Source organism: Lotus japonicus, chromosome 3 (genome assembly GCF_012489685.1).
Source record: "Lotus japonicus ecotype B-129 chromosome 3, LjGifu_v1.2".
Lineage (NCBI taxonomy): Eukaryota > Viridiplantae > Streptophyta > Magnoliopsida > Fabales > Fabaceae > Lotus > Lotus japonicus.
The window spans coordinates 63164533-63186879 of record NC_080043.1 but is presented as its reverse complement, the minus strand read 5'-3'; the positions used below and the strand labels follow the sequence as shown (position 1 = coordinate 63186879).

The window sequence follows — 22347 nt, the reverse complement described above, 5'->3', positions numbered from 1 at the left end:
GGAAGGATTAAGAGAAGTTCTAACATTTCTTTGAAGATTTTTTTGGAATTAGTTTCCATCGTGTCTTTAAGTGCAAATTAGTCGTTTACTAACGTTTTCGCCCTAAGGCGGAAGTGAATGAACTCGTGCTATAGCCTATAGCGACTATATAACTATTCTTAACCATATCCTGAACTTTCTTCTTCATAATATTAATCCAACCATCAAACGAAAGTCAAGTTCCTCTCACGTTTACACATAATCCTGTGCGTGAGTTGGAAATTATTTATTTATTTAATTCTAAAACCCTGGGTCTTACAGATCTCATACAAGGATAACGACACATTTACAATTGTGGAAGGAAGTAAAAAAGAGTTTATGGGTTAGGTCAGGAGGCATATGAGATTTTTAAATGATATTCAATGTCAGCCACATAATTTAATCTAAAGGTCTAAAATTAATCCTCCCACTCCCACATAAAAAACCTCCATCTCACTTGATGTACTCACATATATATAGGCTCACGTTAATTTGTTCAAAGTTATTGCCTTAGCGTCGATATTTCTGACCGACGCTAAATTACCATCACATAAGTCAATGCTAATTCAAGTTGCACGCTTGACAAGGGACTTAATCCGAGTTACACACTTTGATAAGGGACCGACGCTATTGTCCTTTCTTTTAATGTTGATTGTTGCGGACGACGCTATTTATGAACTTTACCATCGACCTACTAGTCCAACACAAACCCGTGCCACATACGAGAAAAACGTTAAAAATTAACGGAAGGACTAAGAATGTTGACAGAGATAACGTGTTGGACTAAGAATACTGTTTTAAAATTTAAGGACTACATTTGCATAATAGATATTTGTAGGAGATCAAAAGTGTTTTTAAGCCAATAAAATTAGCATTGTACACCACTGATGCTAATGTTGTTTTACAATGCAAATCAAAAGAGTTTGTCTGCTACTTGAGAGTCTTTGAGTGGTTAGATATCATGCTGACATGTTGCCATGAAGTTTCAAATGGAACATGTTCAAATCTGTCCCAAATGTACTCAACGACTCTAGAGCAGAACTCATCATCAATTTTTTCATTGTCAAATATGATAATATTGGTTTAATTAAGTTATGACATAATACTAATGCCTCCAATTGTGATTTAATTTAAATATAAAGGATTTAACTTCGCATTAGACAAGTGTGGACAAAACAAGTTTTGAATTCGATTAAAAAAACTTAATTGCAGTTTTGATCCCTGTAGTCTCGACAATGAGTGATTTTAGTTCCCAAATAACTTTTTAGCACATTTAGTCCCTCGACTTTTTTAATCATTAAAATCAAGTCCCTCAGTTCCCATAGATACTGCATACAACTTTTATTACCAGAAAGAACATACCAGACAACATACACTACCAATAGAGAATAAAGCAAAAGTAAATACATTAACTTCATTTATTGTTGCTACAAAAAATTACAAGCCATGTCAGTCCTCATAAATTACTGGCACAACTTTATGCATACAAAAAAAAAGATTAGCTTGATAGGGACGGCTAAAATATTCATTCGACTTCAAGAGCAAACTGCTGCCTAAACTGAACACCTTGAATGGACTATAATATCCTGAACCATTTTCAACCCCTCCAAAATGGGGGAAAATGAAGACAAACCAAAGGGATCCCTAATCTCACAAAAAGATAAATTCGATCCCACAAAAAAATTCTTCGCAGGAACTAATATCGAATATACTAAACGGCTTTCTTTCACCATCATGCATTAACTGACACTGCTAGGCTACTAATCCAAGAAGATAAAGAAGAATGGGATAGACTCACCTAAAACCATCCAGGAACAACGCGTCAACCAGAACGCCGCTTTGATTTATTCCGCTTCCCTAGAAGTTTTAGCATGTTGTCAGTGACATCAGGAGGAGATTTATCATCTTCGTGCTGAGCGTTTTCGGAGGTATGAGTCAACCAAGCCAATGCCTCGACAGCAGCATCCCTTTCTGCAAGCTGCTTATTTCTTTTCGGTTTGCCAACAAATTGCATTCCTTTAAACTCCACCAGTGCCCTAAACTCATTTGTCTTGAGATGTTTTGTTTTGTAATTTGGTGGAGAGTGCCCTGCTCTCATCAACAGTGTCTGCAGCAAGCTCTTGGGGTTTGTCCCATCTTTTGTGAATTTATTCTCATCGTTAGAGGCTCTAGGCTTCCGACTCGCACGGCCAAACACAAATCTTCCTTCACATTGGTCTCCTGAAACCAGTTCCTGAACAGCAAGCATCAAGTACTTCCCTTCCTTGTGAATGTCAGTGTTAGGATCTTCTAGCTGCATAATTACAAATCCATTACAATTCTAACTCCAACTAACACAGCACATCAACGTTATATTTAATTCAATAAAACAAATCAAAGCATAGTTTAGCAAGTATGGAAGTACTTTGCATTTTTCATGTTATTGATGATTTTGAAGGAGATGAACACTTGCACTTTGTCATCTATTGATTAATTATACGATATATGCCATATATTTTTCATTTATAAATTATTTTTGTGTGTATGTGTATCGTACGATACATAAGACGAGTCAAAAAATAGGTCTTCCGATTCACGATACGATTCACGATTCAACTACCATGTTAGACATAGCTAAGGCTTAAATCGTGCAGAATCGTCTCATATTGACAAGTAAACAAGGAAATATTATTACAAGGAAACAAGTATCTGCTAACCTTCTTTTGGATTAGCTTATCAAGCTCTTCCTTAAGCTTCAAATAGCAGTCGGCTAAATTAGGATCCATAAAGAACTCAATAAACCCGTCTAACATTTTCAGATGTCCAGCCTAAACCCATCACAGGGGGGAAAGATAATGTCAATGTATTGAAATTCATAGGGACTTATCTTTGTACTGGAAGATACAAAAAGCATCAACTAACAAATTACCTGTATCCCATTACTTAGAGCACCACCAAAAAGGATAAGTATTGAATCAGATACACCAGTGGAATCACGGATGAAAACAGCATTGACTTTTACTTTCTCACCAAACACCAACCATGGGTAAGGAATGGTCTGATAACGTGCATTCACCGAATTCTGGTCAAAATCATAGAAACCAATAAATAGGAAGAAAAACAATGGTATAGGAGCAAGGGGGAACTTATAACATGTATACTCTCTCTCTGCTGACATTAAGATAACAGTCAAGCGGTTTGGCTGCTTTGGCACTCAGACAAATGCACACACAATAACAGGGCAGGAACAAAATGCATATGTTGAACTAAAGATATCCTCCCAAATGTAAAAACCCGAAGCACAGAACTACAGAAAACACAAGAATGCAATGAGGCTGCTCAGACACTGCATATCTGAAATAGTAACTCCTTCGAAAAAACCATGGGCAGAAAACAATCATCATCATGATCAACATCTAAACCTTTTCACATTAGGTGGAGTCAGCTACATGAATCAGTTTACACCATAATACTCCTATATATTGAATTTGGAAACATTTTCATTTCATGTTATCATTTTTAATTACAAAAACAGCACCTCATTTTTACTCTCTTTCCTTTTTCAAAAAATACTTTACAGGAAAAAATGAAAACAATAACTTGAAAAGAGAGGGATAAATGTCTGAATTTTAAACAGAGAATGTGAAATACTCTGTGATGATTAACTCCCGCCTTACACTAGGGTAATACAATAACAACAAAGAATCCACAAAATGAAGAACGAATGGGAAGAATCATATTTCAATTTTTCATTAATGTGAGAAGGACAACAATTGAAATCAGGTTCATGTCGCAAAACTGAGACATGATAAACTCTCACATAAATAGATATCTTACATGTTAATATAATCCATATTTCATATGAAAAATTAGATCCTCAACAATAATTTGGATTGCAAAAAGGATATTCATTCAAATATGAACCATATTAAAACACAAGATAGCAGATAAATTCATTCATTTATGGTGATAGAAAAGAAGAATCAGTTCGCCACTTACTGCATATAATAAAACTTGGCCATCATCCATTGTTTTAAATGACATGGATGTCTCTCTGTGCTGTACACACGAAGAAAAGAATAAATTATTGTTCGATAAAAAGCTCAACTTGGAAGCTTATCATGGAAGTTATTGAAATAAAATTTTCAAGTAACCAATAGCTCACCACCACCGATGCCATGCCAGGAAAGAGTCCGGAACAAATGACTCCACGTACAAGAGCCTGATTGTGACTCAATTTGTTGATAGCACTTGCATCTGCATCTAATAGGCCACCTTCTTTCAAGATGAAGCTAAACTGCTTCCGAAGTGAATGAATAGCCTGAAGAGTTTGGGCAGAAAGAAAATTTCTCCAGCAGTACTCATACGCTGATCCTTCTCTTTCTGCATCTTTCCATCCTTCATATGCTCGAACAAGAGCCATGTGGTCGCTGTAATCTTTAGCAGAAAACCTAGATTTGGCTGTCCCTGCTAACTGAACACAAAAGCAAAAGCTACAGTTAGTTTTTATCTAACAGTGTGAACATAATTTTATATCAATGCTTGGTCCAAGCAATAATTTGTGACATTAGGAAAAGTAATATGGCATATAATACAAAAAATGACAAGATTCAAAGACAAGATAGTGTCCAATGTCCGACCATTATATCAGATAATTACCATTATAGAACACAGGAAGCACAATATCAGATAAGATAAAGGGGAAATTATATATAAGAGTAGAGTTCATACCTGAACCAAATTGGCATATGCACACACAATTAAAGAAAAAAATGAACCAGTTCTAAACTCAAAATCCACATTTAGTTCAACACCAGTAACAAGCACACTTTATAATACATCGCACATTAACACCCAGTATGTATGGGGACTCATGTGAACAATGAGAGGAATGTGATTGGTAATTAATTTGGGGGTTTACATTTTAACCATCTTCATACAGGGCAGGGAGCACATTCCATTATAAAGAATGGAATAAAATGGGATGAGGGAGAATAAATGAAGGTTGGAGTCAAAATTGTAAGGGAGAAAACAGACCATTTGAAGTGCCTAAAGATTCTATGTCACTTGCCTACTCCGCAGCAAGCATTTCTTTGTAATATTTTGGACAAACTTTATCAGATAACAATATTAAACTAATTTTAAGTCAATGATCCATCCCGTCAAAAAAAAAGTCAATGATCCATGCCATGGAGATAGATTAGAAGGTGATGTCAATTACAGTATCCAAACAGGGTGAATAAAATGGAGGGATAGTTGGGGTATAATCTGCGACAGAAAAGTACTGCTCAAGCTTGAAACGAAAATTTTGCCGCATAGCTAAAAAACTTGCCATGCTGTAAGACTGAATGTCGATCTATAAAGAGCCAACAAGAGAGTAAGCTCAATGTTACACAGATAACAATGTTAGCATGGATGAGTGGTTTCACATGACAAGATACAATTAGGAATGAAATTATTATATAGAAAATTGGGTAGCTCAAAAGATGATTCTTGTCTTGGGTGATTTGGGCATGCATGCATCCAAAAGACCCATGGAAGCACCGGTAAGAAAGGTTGACCATATGAAGGGATAGTCCAATAATTAGAGATAGAGGGAGAGACCAAGGTAAATTATAGATCAAACAATTATAAGAGATTTACAGTTAAATGGTCTAACTTTTAACTTAATTCATAACAGGGGATTATTGCATGTGTCGTTGGTTCCATGTCATTAACCCCACCTAGTGCACAAAGGTTGAATTGTTGTTGTTGCTGTTGTTTTTGTTGATATTATACTAATATCATTGGCAAAAATTGGACTTCAAAAAGTACTTTTTTCATTCAAACTGTATTCTTGTACCAGTTTGAATTCATTGCCTTGCTATACAGCCCAATTCATATATACAAATATTAGAATCAACTGTGAACTAAAAGGTGATGAGCTGACTTACATCCTTCTTATCTTGGGGCAAAAGGAAAGGATCCCTGACACTAAGGCCAGCAACTATTGTAAGAACAGGATCAAAGCAACGAAATATAGCTCCCATTATTAACATTTTCCCCAGCTTCGGATCTACCGGAAGCATTGAAAGAAACTTCCCTGAATGAAAGAAAACGGAAATAAATAAAGGTATTACTTATAACCAAGAAAATGGTCATTCACATTTACACACATATGAAACCAACCAAATAGTAAAGAAAGAACAGACTCACCAAGATTGGTAAGATTTTCTTTTTCATCTAATGCTCCAATCATCTTGAGAAAATCAATTGCATTTTGGACCTGCTCCATTAAATTGTGAAAACTTGGTAATTACAGAAAGCCTAATATGTATATATATAATGCATTCTCTGGACCATATTGACAAAAGCAGTAACAAAATATAAGCACACATTCTGATTTTTATTACTAATAGAACCACAGCTCAACATATCGGATGAAAACATTCTTAATACCTTAATCATCTTTCAGAATTATATCAATGAAGCACCAAGCTCCAAGCCAATCATTAATCAAAACAGGAAAATTAAAGGTCATACAGGCAAAGCCTATGCTTTTCAGTTTTCACAAATAGTGAAGTTCCCATATTATTTGAGATTATAGGTGGTACAAGTAGCTACACTCAAATAAATTGATTATTTCATAATATTGAAAATGCAGTGACTGTATTGTGATTTGTGACAAAAAATTGTTAAAAGTGATTGATATGAGAAGATTAGGCCAAAACAGCAACATTCGAAGCCAAAATCATGTCGGTAGTAGTGACAGAATGAACAAAACTCAGTTTATTGATAGATTGAAAAGAACACAATATCCTACGCTCAGGTTGAGAGACTTGGGCTTTCCCTCTCAATGTCCACTCCAAAATCTTGGGTTCCATTCTATTTTTTCCATCCTATAATTTATACCTTCTCATCTCTCCCTCATATTATTACTAGTAACAACGCAATGCTTACTGGACCACTACCATTTCCAAACGGAAGTTATTACTAGTAATAATGTCAAGAATAGAAATCCTTAATTTGAAACCAAAGTGATCTCAAATTGAGATAAAAGCCTAAATTTAACCACATTCCTATTTCATTAGAAATTACAAATCAAGCTACTAAGGAATTCACAACTGATGAAAATCCAATCCTCACAAATATGAAACAATATTTTTATAATCTCAAGACCCTAGAACTACTATTGGTTTTATAAGTCCTAAGAAGGAAGTTCTCAGGTCAAATGAGATCATAAGCATCTGTGGTGGGTTACTATATCTAAATTCCAAACTTGTACGTCTGTGCCATGCTCTTACGGAAGGGTAACTGATATTATTCCAAACATATTATTTTACAATCTAGATTCTAGAGTAAACAGTTCCTTGACTAGAAAATACCTTACCCAAGAAATCTTTTGTTTTTGTATTTTCCAAAAATAAATGGTTGTTCTTGATGGCTGTTGATAATTTGATATATCTATATCTTGTCATCAGATTAAACTTTTGATAAACTTCTAACGAATACAAATATACAATTAAAGGGCAATGGTACTTACAGTCCGTGGTTCTGGTGCCTGCAAAGCTGCTGATAAGAACTCCCCTATGCTCTCAACCTGCAAACTTTTTATTTGCAAGCAAAGAGAGTTCAAGGGCGTTCTCAGTAGTTCAGGAAGTTGATATTCAGAAAAAGCTTCATAAACACATTTTGGGTACAAGTGGTAGCATTCACCTGGCTGCACACGACCAGCCCTACCCTTTCTCTGCAAACATTGAGCCAACATGTACGTGACAATTATTCGCATGTTTGTATGCATAGCAAAATCAATAATGCCATACAATCATGAAGCATACAAATAGCAATTTGAAGATGAAACCAAAGGCTTTTTTTCAACTTCAACACATCTATATTTATCGGAACAAAAGAAAGATATGAGATATTGTAATGGCACCAAAAAATTATATTTAATAGGGGATTGAGCATCAGTATCCATGTACTACTACAAATGTTAATAGAAGATATAGTAAAGGCAGCTTAAAAGGCATGGATACTTGCCTGCCGTGCGGATGCTTGTGATATCCAAGAAGGTAGTAGGCATGGCGTGTTATTCAAAGCATCATAAGTGGTCTCTTTTGCTTTTCCGCAGTCAATCACAAAAACTACATCATTGATTGTAATACTTGCCTCGGCCATATTTGTAGCAAGTATTACTTTTCTGACATTTGGAGGCGGTTTTTCAAATATGAGTTTCTACAATAAGAAAGCAAGTAACATGAATAAGAGAATCAATTATCAGCAATGTGCTCCTAGAAATCAATTATGAAAATAATGTTCTACAATCATTATAGAACCCCATATTAGTAAGAAAAAAATTAAAATTTGGTGTTTCTACTGTCAAATAATATTAATAATAAATTATGAAAAGAGAGCAAGTTTTGTTTTAGATCCCAAAAACTTTCAAATATTCTGATGTCTATTATATGTCAAGATACAAAATAGTGAGTTATATTTTTATTCATTGTCAATGTAAAACTCTTGCACTGACATCCATGCTCAGGACCAGTAACATGCTTTTTCATTTTAATTAAATTAAAATTAAAATTTTAGACGTGGCTAAAAAATATTGGATGTCAGTGAAAATAAAATTTACACTAACAATGTATTTATATTAAACCCAATAAATAACTGAATACATATTCATTTATCTTTGTTGTTTCCTCTTCATCTTATCCTCCCCCTATAGGCACTTCATCTTTTCTCCCTAATAAAGTATATCTTTTATCCAAAAAAAATATGACAATGGGATACCACCAAAGTCCAGCTGCATCCCATTATCTGTCAAATAAAACTTATGAAATTTAAGTAGTATCTAAGAAACATAAGAAGATAGGTCAGAAAAACTTGCATCAAGACTTCGAGTTCTTTCATTTTATACGACCCGTCTACTATATATTTTTAAATTAATGGCACCTTGGGTTCTCCACAGAGATCATCAAGAAAAGGAGGTGCAACAATGATAGACTTATTACCATCAATAAAAGGAAAAAAAGGTTATACATAATATCTCTCAAACTACAGCATTTGTAATGCATACAAAAAAGTATGGTAAAGCAACAATAATTGATCAATATTTTATATAATACAATTTTAACAACAAAAGCATAAAATAATCTAATTTTATCACATGACGTATTTCAAGTTGGTTGCCAACAAAAAGACATGATAGGTTTATCAGATTCAGAAATAAAATCACATAAAGTAGAAACAATAAGGGTTTCGGAGTACATTAGAATGCAAACTCAGACCCAAAAGAATGAACAAGGGAAATAACCAACCTGTTCAGAAGTTGCCATCGAACCATGACATGTTAGAAGCAGAATCCTATTGGGATCCCCTAAAAGAGGATGTGCTTTAAGCTGATCCCTTAAACAGCTTATATCCTCCCACCCAGTCATAAATACTAAGACAGCACCTGGTCGTTCCTTCCGACATATATGACACAGAACAGCCTCAATGAGATTAAATCCTATACAGTCAGGTGCCCAAGAAGATAATGAATCGCGTGTCCTTGAACTATAGTTCTCGAAGCTAGATTTAGAAAGAGCATCCTGTTCCATGTTATGAAAGTAACAAATTCATCTTATCAGCAAATGCACTTCAACAGAATTCAATTTTAGTTTCTAAGGCAAACATAGAATATCTTCACACTTCATCAGATTTTAGAGATAAACAGGGATTGCAGAACAGGGGATTGCAGACAAGGCACACAATTTACAACCAAGTGTAAAATATATATATATATATATATAGATCCCAACTTTCAAACAGTTAAGATTTAAAAATAAGCATGCAGAAAGGCAAAACATCAAGGTTTCAGCATGCATTAGAAAGCTGACCTCAGGCCAAACAAGAGAGTTTAAATTCTTCTGAGCAACACCACAAGTAAAACTTACAGCTAATCAAACATGAATGCTTTACAGCCGTTACTGTTGTGAGGAAAAATATTAGTGGCCCAAAGTGGAGAAGAAATAATTTGTTTCGGAACCAAAATACCTAGTTGATACTTGATACAAGGACATGAGCACAGACATCAAGCAAAAATACTTAAGGAATGAGAGGAAAGGAATAAAGTATTGATGTGATCTACAAGAGAAACTTCTTGCTTTCTTCATCCATCTCTCTATTTTCTTCATCTCCTTCCGTGCTTTTGGCCCAACACTCCAAAATATAGATGAACAAACCCCAGCACAATGAAGAGAATAATGTGCTTTGGGTATCACTGTCATCAGTAAGATGTAAAAGTGAATATCCGCGTACAGGATAGGGGATTTTTAATCAAGGGTGTGTGTGTGTGTGTGTGTGTGTGTATCATGACCAAATTGCATATCATAATAACATAGAAGGAAATGTAAGTTTGGTGACTTCTCCACTGTTAGTGCAGTGTTGGCCAGGTAGGAGTAAGACAATGTGTTAGTGCAGACTGATGAGGCGAGAAGGGTAGTAGGGTTTTTGACATACGAGATGCAGGTAGGAGTTTTGCTCTTGTATACATAAAAGGAATAAAAACACTATAAAATAAATGTAATTTGTTAATGTACCCAAGCAAGCACTATTCAAATTTATTTATTTTTGAAAAATTATCTCAATATGCACCCACACATGTACCCAATGTGCATCAGAATGAAGTACCCATGCTTCAGAGTTCCCTCTCATCTTGATATCACTTTGATATTAGTTCAGTGAGGACATCCCTATATTTTCTATCCTGTGTATGATTCATGACCAATTTTATTAAAGCATCTTTGGAGTGCAGCACTTTCAATATTAAATAGTTCATTTTCATTACACTTTTAGACTAAGCATACATATATAACTTCTAAAACACCATAATAGACAAACACACTAACAATCATGAAGAAAGAGATGTTCTTAAACATTATTTTAACTTTCACATAAATATCAAGGACCAATTTGTCAAGTAGCTACATACCTCAACAAGAGCAGTGATCTGGTTTTTCCTCTTCCGTGGGGCTAGCTGCTTTTGTGTTTTCCACAATTTCTCTTGACCATAATCATCAATTTGGTTGAAGGAAGTCAACTTATATCCAGTCGTTTCCAAAACATCCTCTAGAAAGTGGGCTCTCACAGGATAGGTGAAACCCTAGGCAATAAAAAAATGCATTCAAAACACCTCTTTCATGAATTTACATTGCAAACACAGTTAAAGCAGTTTACATAAACATATTTAGATACGGTGTTGTATTAGAAAGTTATAGAAACGAGTATCATGTCTCCTAAATTTTAAAATGGACAAAGGTATTGAAGTGTTATGTATCACACAATTTGATATCATTCAGAAAGCCAATAACTACTATCCTATGATGAATCATAGATCACTTCATATCGCGCGATACATTACATTCATGAATTGGTACATTCCTTATCACCGATCCAAATCACAAGATTCACACATTTTTTTCCTTTTCTTTTACCAATTATAATCAGAGAAATTAAGAATCTAGACTCCTTTTGCATTCAATAAACTTTTGCTCTAGAAAAAAAAAATGAACTGAAGGAGAGCTTCAAAATGCATCCATTTGATTATTATATTTCAGTTTTCATTCTTTTGAAGCAGGGTTTCATGCAATCACTCACCATGCACCCTATTTAGTTGTTCAATTGATTTGTTTTCATTCTCTAAAGTAGAGGCTTCACATATCACCTGCTCACTCTGTATGCACCTTACTTGGCTATATCATTGCTATGTTCTCTTATTAAATATTGGTTTCATTTAGTCACCTTATAGGGCTACGATTACTAAGAATGGTAAGAGAACACTGTACTGTTCATCACAATTTATAAAATGTCAAATTTAATTGACGTCAATGTCCACAAACAAAGGCACTGCATTTAGGATGAACAGCCCACTTAGAAGCATGTAAAAACGATGAGCTTTGGGCTTTTGGCTTATCATGGCATGATGGTATTACTAGAGTTTATTCTTTCCTTAGTGATATGAGAAATGTAAGCTCTATGACAGATCATTAGGGTGTTGTTTAGTCCATGTAAGTTCTATGATAGAACATTAATGTCATTATATATTTGAAATTCTAAGCCAGATTTTGAGTATTTGCTTCATATTTTAAGCAGTCGGGTAGTATTTTATTTATGTGTCCCTGAGTCGTACCATATGTTACTATTCATGGTTCATATTTCAAAAATTGAACAAACGAATCCCAATATAAATCACAATCAGACAAATATTGCTAACTATTTTGGGGCTAAAGGAAGCTAAGCTAGACAAACACTAAGCAATGGAATTAATAAGACTATATCACAGGTTCAAAAAAATGTATATGCATTAAACAAGGAGCATAGATGTAGATATAAAATTTCACATACACACTCATCCACCCAATCACACTACCCAACCTTCTGGCCCACCAACTTATACCTACATACACACACCATCGTTTAAGTTGGCACACCCAAAACTATAAATTTTAATACTAATGTTGCACTTACGCATCTAATAATTAGAATAATTGAAATTCATTTTCAATGAAAACTAGAGAAAGACCTTACCGGAATATGAAATGTTGGCACACCTCCAAAATAATTCGAAAAAAGCTCAGCATTCAAGGTGGCACTCATTAAAATCAATCTTAAATCCCGACGACGCGGAAGCAGATCCTTCAACACAATCAGTAAGAAATCTGGGAAGAACAAAAGCCAACAATGGAAAGCATAAGACTACTAGGTTCCTTCTCTACCATTCTATAAACTATTAACCGATGTTAGTAGAGAATCTACCTTCATTCATGCCTCGCTCATGAATTTCATCCACAAAAACATGGGTTATACCATTCAGGTTTCGATCACTCAGCAACCTTCGAAGTAATATACCACTGGTACAGAAAAGCAGATGGGTGTTTTTCCCTTTCATTCCTTCTAATCGAACTTTGAAACCTACCTATCAAAAAACCTCTGTTGTGGTATAGCAGCAAAAGCAAAGATATTCCCAATTTTAAAATCTCATTGAAAAGCAAAAAGAAATAAAAGGTTTATGAATCTTTTATTTTTTTCACGGATAATAATATTTGTGTTGCTTTTTCCCTACAACCATGCATCACAGAAAAACAGAGCTTACAGATTCACCGAGAGGCTCTCCTCTCTCTGCTGACACTCTCTCAGACACTGCCATAGCAGATATTCTTCGAGGCTGTGTGCAAATAATGCTGCAAAATGCTCCACGACCAGACTCTATCTCTGACTCTAATACATATTGAGGAATTTGAGTAGTTTTACCACATCCAGTCTCTCCAGATATCACTATCACCTAGACGATTGTTCATAAAGATACAGTATCATTACAAATATATGACCTCAATTAAAGTTCATGAAATTCAGTTCATTCCAATCAGAAAGCCACACGCACATAGATAGCATTATTGGCCCTAAGATCACAAGCGAGGTTTGAATTAGGGGAGTTGGAATTTCATTAAATGAAAGTAGAATTCAATAAAATGACATGATTATAAGAAGGGTATTTAACTGTTAAACCAACCTGATGTTCACACAAGGCTCCTTATTACGGTGAAAAATCAACATTAAGTACATAGAAACTATGAATTCAAAGGCAAATGAATACTAAATTAACCATTCAAGGAGAAAATGAAAAATAGAAGGAATTATGAATCAATTTTTTTAAGAAATAAAATAAAAAATTGATGCATAACTTAGCAAGACCAATAAAAAAGCTCAAAAGGAAAACAAAAACTGAAAATGTGGTCTAACTTGGATGAGGCTTTTCATCACAATTTTTCACAGGGCAAGGTGATTTGAGGACCTATTAGTTTAAGTGCTGGCTCAGTCCAATTTAGCTTTATTTTACCTCTTTCTGAGTTGTAGTAGGTGCTCCTTCCTTGTCATTCCAAGAATTGTAGTTGATTATAGATTTTACATCATTTCTATCTAAGAAAGTTCCATTTAATTATTCCACTCTTAGAACCTTAGTCTTTATATCAAAGTTCTTAAACCTCGAGGGGTTGGAGATCGAGATCATAGTGTTTGGTTTTCAATGTCCAATGTACTAAAGTTACTTGTAGCTAATCTGGCAGACATCTAATCTAACGAAATACAGTTAGCAAGCTTGCCTGATTACGTGCTATAGCTTGAAGTAAACCTTCCTTCTCCCTGAATGATGGAAGAGACTTCCGGAATTCCAGCATCTTCTTGCCTTCAGGTGATTCCTGTGTATAAAAGGTACACAATATATACATATAGAAAAAATGCAAATTAGTTCAAGAACTTTCTATTTAATGAAATAGAATAAGGAAGCTCCTCGATAAATAGTTGGTATTGTGACAAGAGAAAAAGGAATGTTGCTGCTTTTCCATATACAAACAAAACTAAGACCCCAAAAGAACGACAGGCTATAAAAGGGGCTGGGCAATGGCAAACATAAATGTGGATGTTGGCCAACCCAAAAAAATTTGGAACCAAGGCCACCACACAGACAGAGAGGGAGGGAGAGATAAACTTTAAATGTGGGAAAAATAGTTTTTCATTTTAACTTAGAGTAACTAGTATAACTAATAACTTGGATCTATAATTGGAATTGAAAAGAAAAGTAACAGTTACATGAATAAATGCAGCAGTCACACTCTCCTGGTCGATAGTTACTTAATAATTCAAGTACATAATGCCAAATGCAACATCCAACCGCAAAAATCAATAAACATAAAGAAAGAAAAAACCTGCCAAGCTCTTTGCATATTACGCATCCTCAAACTCCTCTTCTGAAGAACCTTTTCCATAACAGATTCATCCACATAAGAATCAGCATTTTCATCTATGTATATATCTTTGACCTGCTTGGTGGACTTTACATCATCCGGATGGTCAGTTGTTTTGTCAGACTTTAATTGAAGTCTATCGAGGTATTCCTGCAACAAACTTTCAACCCTCCTTTGCAAGCTCAGTGGAATCACCACCTATGACAATGAAACATAGAAGGATTATTTTTCTAGGATGACATCAATCTTAGTTGAAGTTCCCTACCCCACTTGCACAAACCAAGTTATTACCTCCCTTTGTGGACGTTTGTCATCCAAATCTGGCCGGTAGTTAGGAAGAGGCACCTTGCTCGCAACAATCACTTTTCCAAACATCTCACTGTTGTATGATAAATGATAATACCAATCAATGATTGATAGCAAATTAGCAATAGACAAATATCCGTTTGGAAGTTTGAAGTAGTCATTAAAATCCATAGTGCATATGTAAATATGTATCCATTTACCTGTAAAGTCCCATTCTTTTGGCAAGGTTAGCTATCTGTTCATAGTCTCTTCTATCTCTTTTATCTCGAGATACAATCTCCTGATCCTTTTCGTTGCGTAACAGCATACTGAGTTTCCATTTCCATTCATCCACATTGGCCACTGTAGACGATGCCTGGAATAACCATTGCATATACTGATAAATATGAAATTACAAATAGTAGCTTTAAGATAGAGCTGAATCTGATCATGGTTTTAAGAAGCTACTGTACTGACTACAAAACAAATAGGTTGATAGAAGAACAAATCTAACTCCATAATTGATTCATAACTGCCTCAAAAGTATACTCTCATGATCACCTATAATTTCAAAACAGGAAATAGTTCTTTTTTACAGAATAGCAGTTGTAGAATACATACCCCTACTTAGGTTGCAAAGAAAATATGAGCTATCTCTTGTGATCTTTTCGCTTAAAATTCAGTTTAATTCAAGCATAAGAAAGCACAGGGGAAAAATCACAAACCCCACTTCAAATACCTAACCATAAGTCATTAAAAAAACAGCAAAACACACAAAAAACAAATATATTCAAGAAATACCAATAATAATAAAAAACAACACTTTAGTCCTGTCTCTTCCACAAGGATGCCAGAAAAGTTTCAGTCATCAACTGAGTTCTAGCCACTTACATTTCAGTTTAATCCAAGCAATCTAAAAATTTAAAAAAATTGACAACCCCACTTAAAATACCTAACCAAAACCCATTTCCACAGAAGCCCAATAACCAAATCATTCAAAAGAAATAAACTTTAAATGAAAATAGAAGAAAAGGGTAAACCTGGTGATTCTCGAAATCACAGTCATATTCATCATCGGAGAACTGCTCGAGGCCGTAGTAGCCAGAGAAGAGGCGCGTGGCGATGAAGGATTTGGCGTTGAGTGAAGAAAGCCATGGCTGAAGCTTGAAGAGTGACCATGATGTTGAAGGGACGCGGTGGTGGTGGAGATGGTGGAGTTGGAGGGACTTGGCACGTGCTATGAGGAAAGATGCTGCAGATTTTGGATTATGCATTGTTGTTGTTGTTGTTGTTGTAAGGAGTGAGGTTGAGGCATCGCGGTGCTGCTATGGCTTCCTTTGCTTTGCTTTCGACAATGGAAGAAACGAAGACAGAACCATGAGTGCCGCAATGAGAACGGGAGTTGGGCTCCCCGCCCCACTTAAAGTGGGGAAATTACTGGAAAGCCCCTCTTTAATAGAATACGGAAGACACATTTCCGTATTGAATACGGAAGTCTCATATCCATATTATATTAGTATGTAAACCGGCAAGGGTTTATTCAAACCCATTTTCAAACCCATTTCCGTATTTTGCCCTTGCTCTTCTCCCCTCTTCAACCTTCGATCTCTGTCGCTCCCCTTGCTTGAACCGTGTACTTGAAAGGTTCCATCATCTCCATCAAAGCTCTTCACAACCCCATTCTCAGAATTGAAACCTAGAGGTAAGGATTTTTGGATTTTCCCCATTTAACTTGAAATTATGTTAATCATTCAACCCTAGGGTAGTCGATTGTTGCTTGTGTAGAGGTTTTGTTGGCTGAAATGTCTTGAATGTGGTTTGGGTTTAGGGCTGATTCATCATTGTCGTTAATGGCGTTTCTGGGTAAATACGGATCACTGGTTTCCGTATTGAATATGGAAAATGGTCTTCCGTATTTAGTATGGAACCTGGTTTTCCGTATTCACCGTATTGAATACGGAAAACCGTTTTCCGTATTCATCTCAGAACCAAACCCAACCCTTATAATTGATTATGGGTTCAGAATCAATTATAGAAGGTTTCCAAAGCATTTGTGAGTAGTTTCTAGATGCCATAATTGATTATTAGGAAAATAAAAGTTGATCCAAGCATGCATAATCCACAGAAGATCCGATTATCATCTATGTACTTAAAAAATTCTAGGAATTTTCCATTTGCTTGCATCATGTTTCTGTCTATGGCTGAAATGGTATATATAGTGAATGTTTGCTCTGAATATATAGTGAGAATGAAGAACAGAAAGAGGTCTCATGCTTCTAGTGAGGATTCGGGGCTACTGAGGATATACATCGGCGGTTACATGCTTCTAGCCGGCGCGGCGATCATGCTGCAACCTCTCAGGCGGTGGAGGCTTCAGCTCCAGTTGTTTCTCCGCCGTCTCCCATGATTGAGGTTCCTCTGGTTGATTATCCGCCGTCTCCCACGGTTGAGATACCTACAGTTGATTCTCCGCCGTCTCCCACGGTTGAGTTACCTCGCGAGGAGTCATCAGGCGAGGAGTCCTCAGGCGAGGAGTCCTCAGGCGAGGAGTCTTCTGGCGAGGAGTCATCCGGCGAGGCCTCATCCGGCATGGGAGGATCTAACGAGGATAGTATTCCTCCGCCTACTGTTGATGCTGATGTCCTAACGCCAGAGCAGGGGGAGCAGGGGGCACAGGGTGGCGAGGAGGACCTGATCCAGAGGTTGCCGCCGTTTCCGGGGGGGCCTATTGAGCTGTCGCTCCTCACCCATTATGCTGATCACAAGGCTCCCTGGGCGTGGCATGCACTCCTACGCACAGACGAGCGGTATGTGGACCGTCGACAGTTGAAGGTGGCCACAGCTGGGGGGAAGGTTTGGAACCTTGCTTGTGATGGTGATTCAGACAGTCACAGGCGGGTTCGAGAGTTGATTGAGCAGACGGGTCTTCATCAGCTACCCTATTGCAGCTACCCGGTGACAGATGCAGGCCTTATTTTGGCCCTTGTGGAGCGATGGCATGAGGAGACTAGTAGCTTCCACATGCCGTTCGGGGAGATGACTATCACCTTGGACGACGTGTCGGCTCTTCTCCATCTCCCCATGGGGTCGAGGTTCTATACGCCTGGGAGGGGGGAGAGGGACGAGTGTGCAGCGCTCTGTGCTCAGTTGATGGGAGGATCTGTTGGTATTTATGAGGCTGAGTTTGATACGAATAAGTCCCAGACTATTCGCTTTGGGGTCTTGCAGACCCTGTATGAGGCTGCGTTGGCGGGTATGTCTTAATTATTACTTGATTAAATTGCATCTATTATTATTGTATTGTTATAAACTATTAACTTAATTCATTTCATTGTAGAGCACCGAGATGAGGACGCTGCGCGGATTTGGCTGGTGAACTAGCTAGGCGCCACGCTCTTTGCTAGCAAGAGCGGAGGCTACCATATGACCGTCTACTGGATAGGGATGTTGGAGGATCTTGGTCGAGTGTGCGAGTACGCGTGGGGCGCGATTGCGCTCGCTACGCTATACGACCAGCTTAGTCGAGCGTCCAGGAGGGGGACGACCCAGATGGGAGGTTTTAGCTCGCTCCTGCTAGGATGGGTCTACGAGTACCTTTCTGACCGCGTCATTATCCGTAGGGCGGATCCGGAGTACTCGCAGGACCAGCCTAGGGCGCGGCGGTGAGCTATGTCCCGGGTCGGGCATGCAGGCCTTGATGAGAGGCGAGTCATGCTCGATGAGCTGACGGTGGATGACATTATATGGACCCCATTTGAGGACCATCGGGCTCATCGACCACGGGATCCGAGGGCCATGTATTCTGGCTACATCCGGTCGCCATTTGGCCGTGTTGTTCGACGGCATCTACCAGAGAGGGTTCTGCGCCAGTTTGGCTACATACAGGATGTCCCTGTTAAGTTCAAACGGGTTACAACGTGTTTCAACCTTATTTTGATCCTAACAATTTTTATAAATACTTTTCTCTACTAAAATCTAATTCCAGATGTTAATGACATTTTTCAGGAAATATATATTATAAGGTCGCATGCTTCAACGAATATGTCTAAGCCTTATAAGGAAAAAGAAGTTTACACAAGATATGACCGCATCGTCCAGTAAACAAGGAAGACACTTATTCTGTATCGTTCTATGCCATGTCATACCTCAGAATTTCAGAAGATGCCTTTGAGCGGGAAAGTCAAAATTGTATCTCAACTATTTGCTCCATGCTTTAGTCAGAAGGAAACTAATCTGGTCACGTGCAAACTGATTTACTTCTGAAGAGAGAAGTCTCGATGACCAATGAAGAGGAAAAAGGACAACACGTCAACATCACTTTTCCAAAATGTCTCTCTTCTGCAAAGTAGCCCAAAGCTATCACCACCTACTAGCTGACAAAGTACACCTTTTTAGCTAAAGGATAGCTTTGAACAGCAGCATGCATTTAATGAAGCTACCAACCGGAGATTTGAATCAATGGTTAGATGACACTCACAACGGCTACGAACAACGGCCAGATTTTGTGTCTCAACGGCTACACAACTAGCAAGATCATATATAAAGGACATATCTGAAGATTGAAGAATAGAAGAGAAAAATTTATTGCAAGTAAAGAAAGAACTCAGAGCAGTTAATCAAAACATTCTTCAAAGCATTAAAAGCTCACAGCAGATTTCCTAAGAGTCAAATCCGATCTCATACCTCTGCTAAATCAAGAGAGAATACCAAACCTTAAAAGAGTCAAACTTCTTCCCTTACTTCTCTCTTAGATTCTGAACTCCTGTGTGTTCCAACGTCTTTTCAGAACCCAAAACACTTGAGAGTTCCAGTGCCATAAATTGTCTACACCAACTCTTTTGAGAAGAGATTTCCTGTAGAGCCAAACAATCTTGTTGATTGTAGGAGGAGTCCTGTACAATACTTGGAGAAGTCTGTGATAATACTAGGAGGAGTCTTGTACAATACTTGGAGAAGTCCGTGATAATACTTGGAGAAGTTCTGTCTAATACTTGTATTGGAGAAGTCCTTGATACTTGCTAGTGAAAATCTTGGTGGTGGCCAAGTACTGGACGTAGCCCAATCGTTTAGGGTGAACCAGTATAAATTCCTGTGTGCTGATCGTTCTGCTTTATTTACTTACTTCCGCTGCACTAAACAGTTTTTGAAAAGTCACCAGAACAATTTTCTTAAGAACTTATCTTCTTTTCATAAACTAAAGTTTTAACAAGTAATTTTTAAGAACACAATTCAAACCCCCCTTTCTTGTGTTACTTATTTACATATCAGTCCCTCGACACCCCTCTGAGATCCAGACGACTGGGTCCCTTGCTGAGACCGCAGATGCTGCCTTTGCTGAGTTTGCGCCGCACCTCCGCCCTCAGGGGATCCCTGCTACATATCCGGGAGAGGCTGTGGAGGATTACATGAGGTGGTACAGCGCTGTGTCCCATCGGTTCATCATCCCTGATGATAGGAGGGAGGAGTTCAGTGCGGTGGTAAGTTTGAATTTTATTTTCCATTCAATTGTGATTTTTTGTTCATGATATTTTATTTGTATCTAATGTATCTACATTATTTTTGCAGACTGTCATGCGTCGGGCCGTGGACTTGTTGGAGCAGTCACTCGAGGTGTCAGATGCTCCTGCAGAGGGCACGCATTCCCGATCCCTCACTGAGAGGGCGCTGGATCTTATTAGATCCAATGCCTTCATTGGTACCCAGGGGGTAGCCTTTGCTGTTGTCCGAGGAGCTAGAGCTGCGGGAGGCAGAGGTCGTGGAGACAGAGCGCGTGGAGGCAGAGGCCGTGGAGGCAGAGGCCGTGGAGAGGGTGCTCCTGCAGAGGGTGCGCGTGGAGGCAGAGCTAGTGGACCTAGAGGTCGTAGGGGGGCCGGTAGGGGTCGATGCGAGTGATTGACTGTATATTTGTATATTTTTTGTGTATTTTTATATTATGACATTATGACTCTCTTTATATTAATCATGCTTTCTATTTCCAGTCATTATATGCCGACTCTTATATTGAAAAAACCTGTATAACTACACCGTAAATAATCAAAGGCAGGACTAATGACAGGCCCATCAATATAACAATGACCATCAAATTAATATTATTAAAAGCAACAAATGAACATCATAAGGGCAAGGCCCATCAGATTAATATTACAGAGCGTTTACAAATGAATATCACACAAAAGTGTGGTGTCAATCTGAGGTGATGTCTACATAGCTTTGGTGACTAAGAGGAACACCAAAAGTAACAAGCAAAGCTTCGAATTCTGATGTGAACCTGCGTAAACGTGTATCATATGGGACGCACCAGCTTACTGATGTAGGATCAACATACCGTTCCCACTGGAGAGCAATTGGCGGCATAGAATGTCCAAGAGTTAGATGGAGCTACATTATAGAGAATAACAATAAAATTAGATAACTTGCAAATACAACAAATCAATTCACCAATTGGATATTAGTGTACTCAATCAAAAAATACCTGTACAAAGTGATTTATCACATGACCAACAGCTATAACATGATGTACATCCGGTGGACCTTCTCCTCTTAGTGGAAGGTATGACCAACAACCCGTAGAGGAGATGGATATGAAAACCACTTGGAACCTGGTTGCTACAAGGTATCCCATCTCTGGCAGTTGCATCCATTTATCCTCGGTAGCCGGATCACCAGGAGGAAGAGTGAGTCGGGAATGTAAGACATTAACCACATGTCTGGACCACATTTCATCATACAACCCTCTGTGTCGTTCAAGTTCTTCTATCAACGCTGCCCTAACCCATGACCAACTTTCCTCACCTGATGGTAGTCCGAGTAATGCAGCAACGGCTCTATAGCCACAGTTACCATCATCCTCAACATTCTGAACTGTTTGTATATATGGGTGGAAAAAGGATGGAAAATGACCCATGAAATAGCTTGTATCAGACTTCTTCACACGCTTCTTCTTCTTTGGTGGTTGTGAAACCTTCTTTGCCTCTTTGATCTCCCTATCAACATGTTCAAAACCTGAAAGATCACGAGTCAAGGATCCTATTGCTTTATTCTTGGGTGATATTTTCTCATTCGCCTTAAGAGTGCGCTTGGACCTTATCTTAACCGCAGGAGTACAAAGTGAACTGCTTTCAGGACAATAGATCGCTTGACGCTTCCTCCTTACCATACTCTGCCCTCCTGTATCCAAAGAACTGAAATAATGTGTCAATGCCTCAACTTCTGGTTGCATATCTCCATGGTTCATGCCGCAAATATGGTTGCTGGTAGTATCTGCAACAGGTTCAGGTACATGCTCCCAACTCAGTCTCTTCCA

General features: G+C 37.7%; 4 protein-coding genes across 4 annotated transcripts; 2 read left to right on the top strand and 2 right to left on the bottom strand.

Annotated features, from left to right (window-relative positions):
• Positions 1-1402: 1402 nt before the first annotated feature.
• On the bottom strand, positions 1403-16465 carry LOC130745220 (DExH-box ATP-dependent RNA helicase DExH3). Its single transcript, XM_057597378.1, has 19 exons — positions 16085-16465; positions 15266-15420; positions 15051-15138; positions 14721-14957; positions 14118-14213; positions 13112-13300; positions 12775-12934; positions 12547-12677; positions 10952-11122; positions 9297-9569; positions 8017-8211; positions 7520-7723; positions 6193-6262; positions 5931-6079; positions 4163-4471; positions 3997-4056; positions 2927-3079; positions 2715-2825; positions 1403-2311 (listed from the first exon to the last, which is right to left on the bottom strand). The coding sequence occupies exons 1-19, from the start codon at positions 16316-16318 to the stop codon at positions 1841-1843; spliced, it is 3456 nt and encodes a 1151-aa protein (XP_057453361.1). The 5' UTR covers positions 16319-16465; the 3' UTR covers positions 1403-1840.
• Positions 16466-17361: 896 nt separating this feature from the next.
• Positions 17362-18949, top strand: LOC130749798 (uncharacterized). Its single transcript, XM_057603165.1, has 2 exons — positions 17362-18297; positions 18382-18949. The coding sequence occupies exons 1-2, from the start codon at positions 17448-17450 to the stop codon at positions 18423-18425; spliced, it is 894 nt and encodes a 297-aa protein (XP_057459148.1). The 5' UTR covers positions 17362-17447; the 3' UTR covers positions 18426-18949.
• A 1399-nt stretch (positions 18950-20348) lies between these two features.
• Positions 20349-20936, top strand: LOC130744493 (uncharacterized). Its single transcript, XM_057596674.1, has 2 exons — positions 20349-20521; positions 20610-20936. Exons 1-2 carry the CDS (start codon positions 20450-20452, stop codon positions 20934-20936), a joined length of 399 nt encoding a protein of 132 aa, XP_057452657.1. The 5' UTR covers positions 20349-20449.
• A 63-nt stretch (positions 20937-20999) lies between these two features.
• On the bottom strand, positions 21000-22043 carry LOC130744492 (uncharacterized). Its single transcript, XM_057596673.1, has 3 exons — positions 21517-22043; positions 21313-21422; positions 21000-21054 (listed from the first exon to the last, which is right to left on the bottom strand). Exons 1-3 carry the CDS (start codon positions 21946-21948, stop codon positions 21000-21002), a joined length of 597 nt encoding a protein of 198 aa, XP_057452656.1. The 5' UTR covers positions 21949-22043.
• Between the last annotated feature and the right edge of the window lie 304 nt (positions 22044-22347).

Bases quoted from the DNA above. Each gene is read 5' to 3' on its own strand.
- LOC130745220 (XM_057597378.1), bottom strand. From the start codon at position 16,318: ATGCATAATCCAAAATCTGCAGCATCTTTCCTCATAGCACGTGCCAAG. The intron at 14,958-15,050 runs GTAATAACTTGG...TCATTGTCATAG, and splicing joins ACAAACGTCCACAAAGGGAG to GTGGTGATTCCACTGAGCTT. The intron at 4,472-5,930 runs GTAAGTCAGCTC...TTTTGTGTTCAG, and splicing joins TGCCCCAAGATAAGAAGGAT to TTAGCAGGGACAGCCAAATC.
- LOC130749798 (XM_057603165.1), top strand. From the start codon at position 17,448: ATGATTGAGGTTCCTCTGGTTGATTATCCGCCGTCTCCCACGGTTGAG. The intron at 18,298-18,381 runs GTATGTCTTAAT...ATTTCATTGTAG, and splicing joins GTATGAGGCTGCGTTGGCGG to AGCACCGAGATGAGGACGCT.
- LOC130744493 (XM_057596674.1), top strand. From the start codon at position 20,450: ATGAGGTGGTACAGCGCTGTGTCCCATCGGTTCATCATCCCTGATGAT. The intron at 20,522-20,609 runs GTAAGTTTGAAT...TTATTTTTGCAG, and splicing joins GGGAGGAGTTCAGTGCGGTG to ACTGTCATGCGTCGGGCCGT.
- LOC130744492 (XM_057596673.1), bottom strand. From the start codon at position 21,948: ATGGGTCATTTTCCATCCTTTTTCCACCCATATATACAAACAGTTCAG. The intron at 21,423-21,516 runs GTATTTTTTGAT...TCTATAATGTAG, and splicing joins TGATAAATCACTTTGTACAG to CTCCATCTAACTCTTGGACA. The intron at 21,055-21,312 runs GTTCACATCAGA...GTAGTTATACAG, and splicing joins TATGATACACGTTTACGCAG to GTTTTTTCAATATAAGAGTC.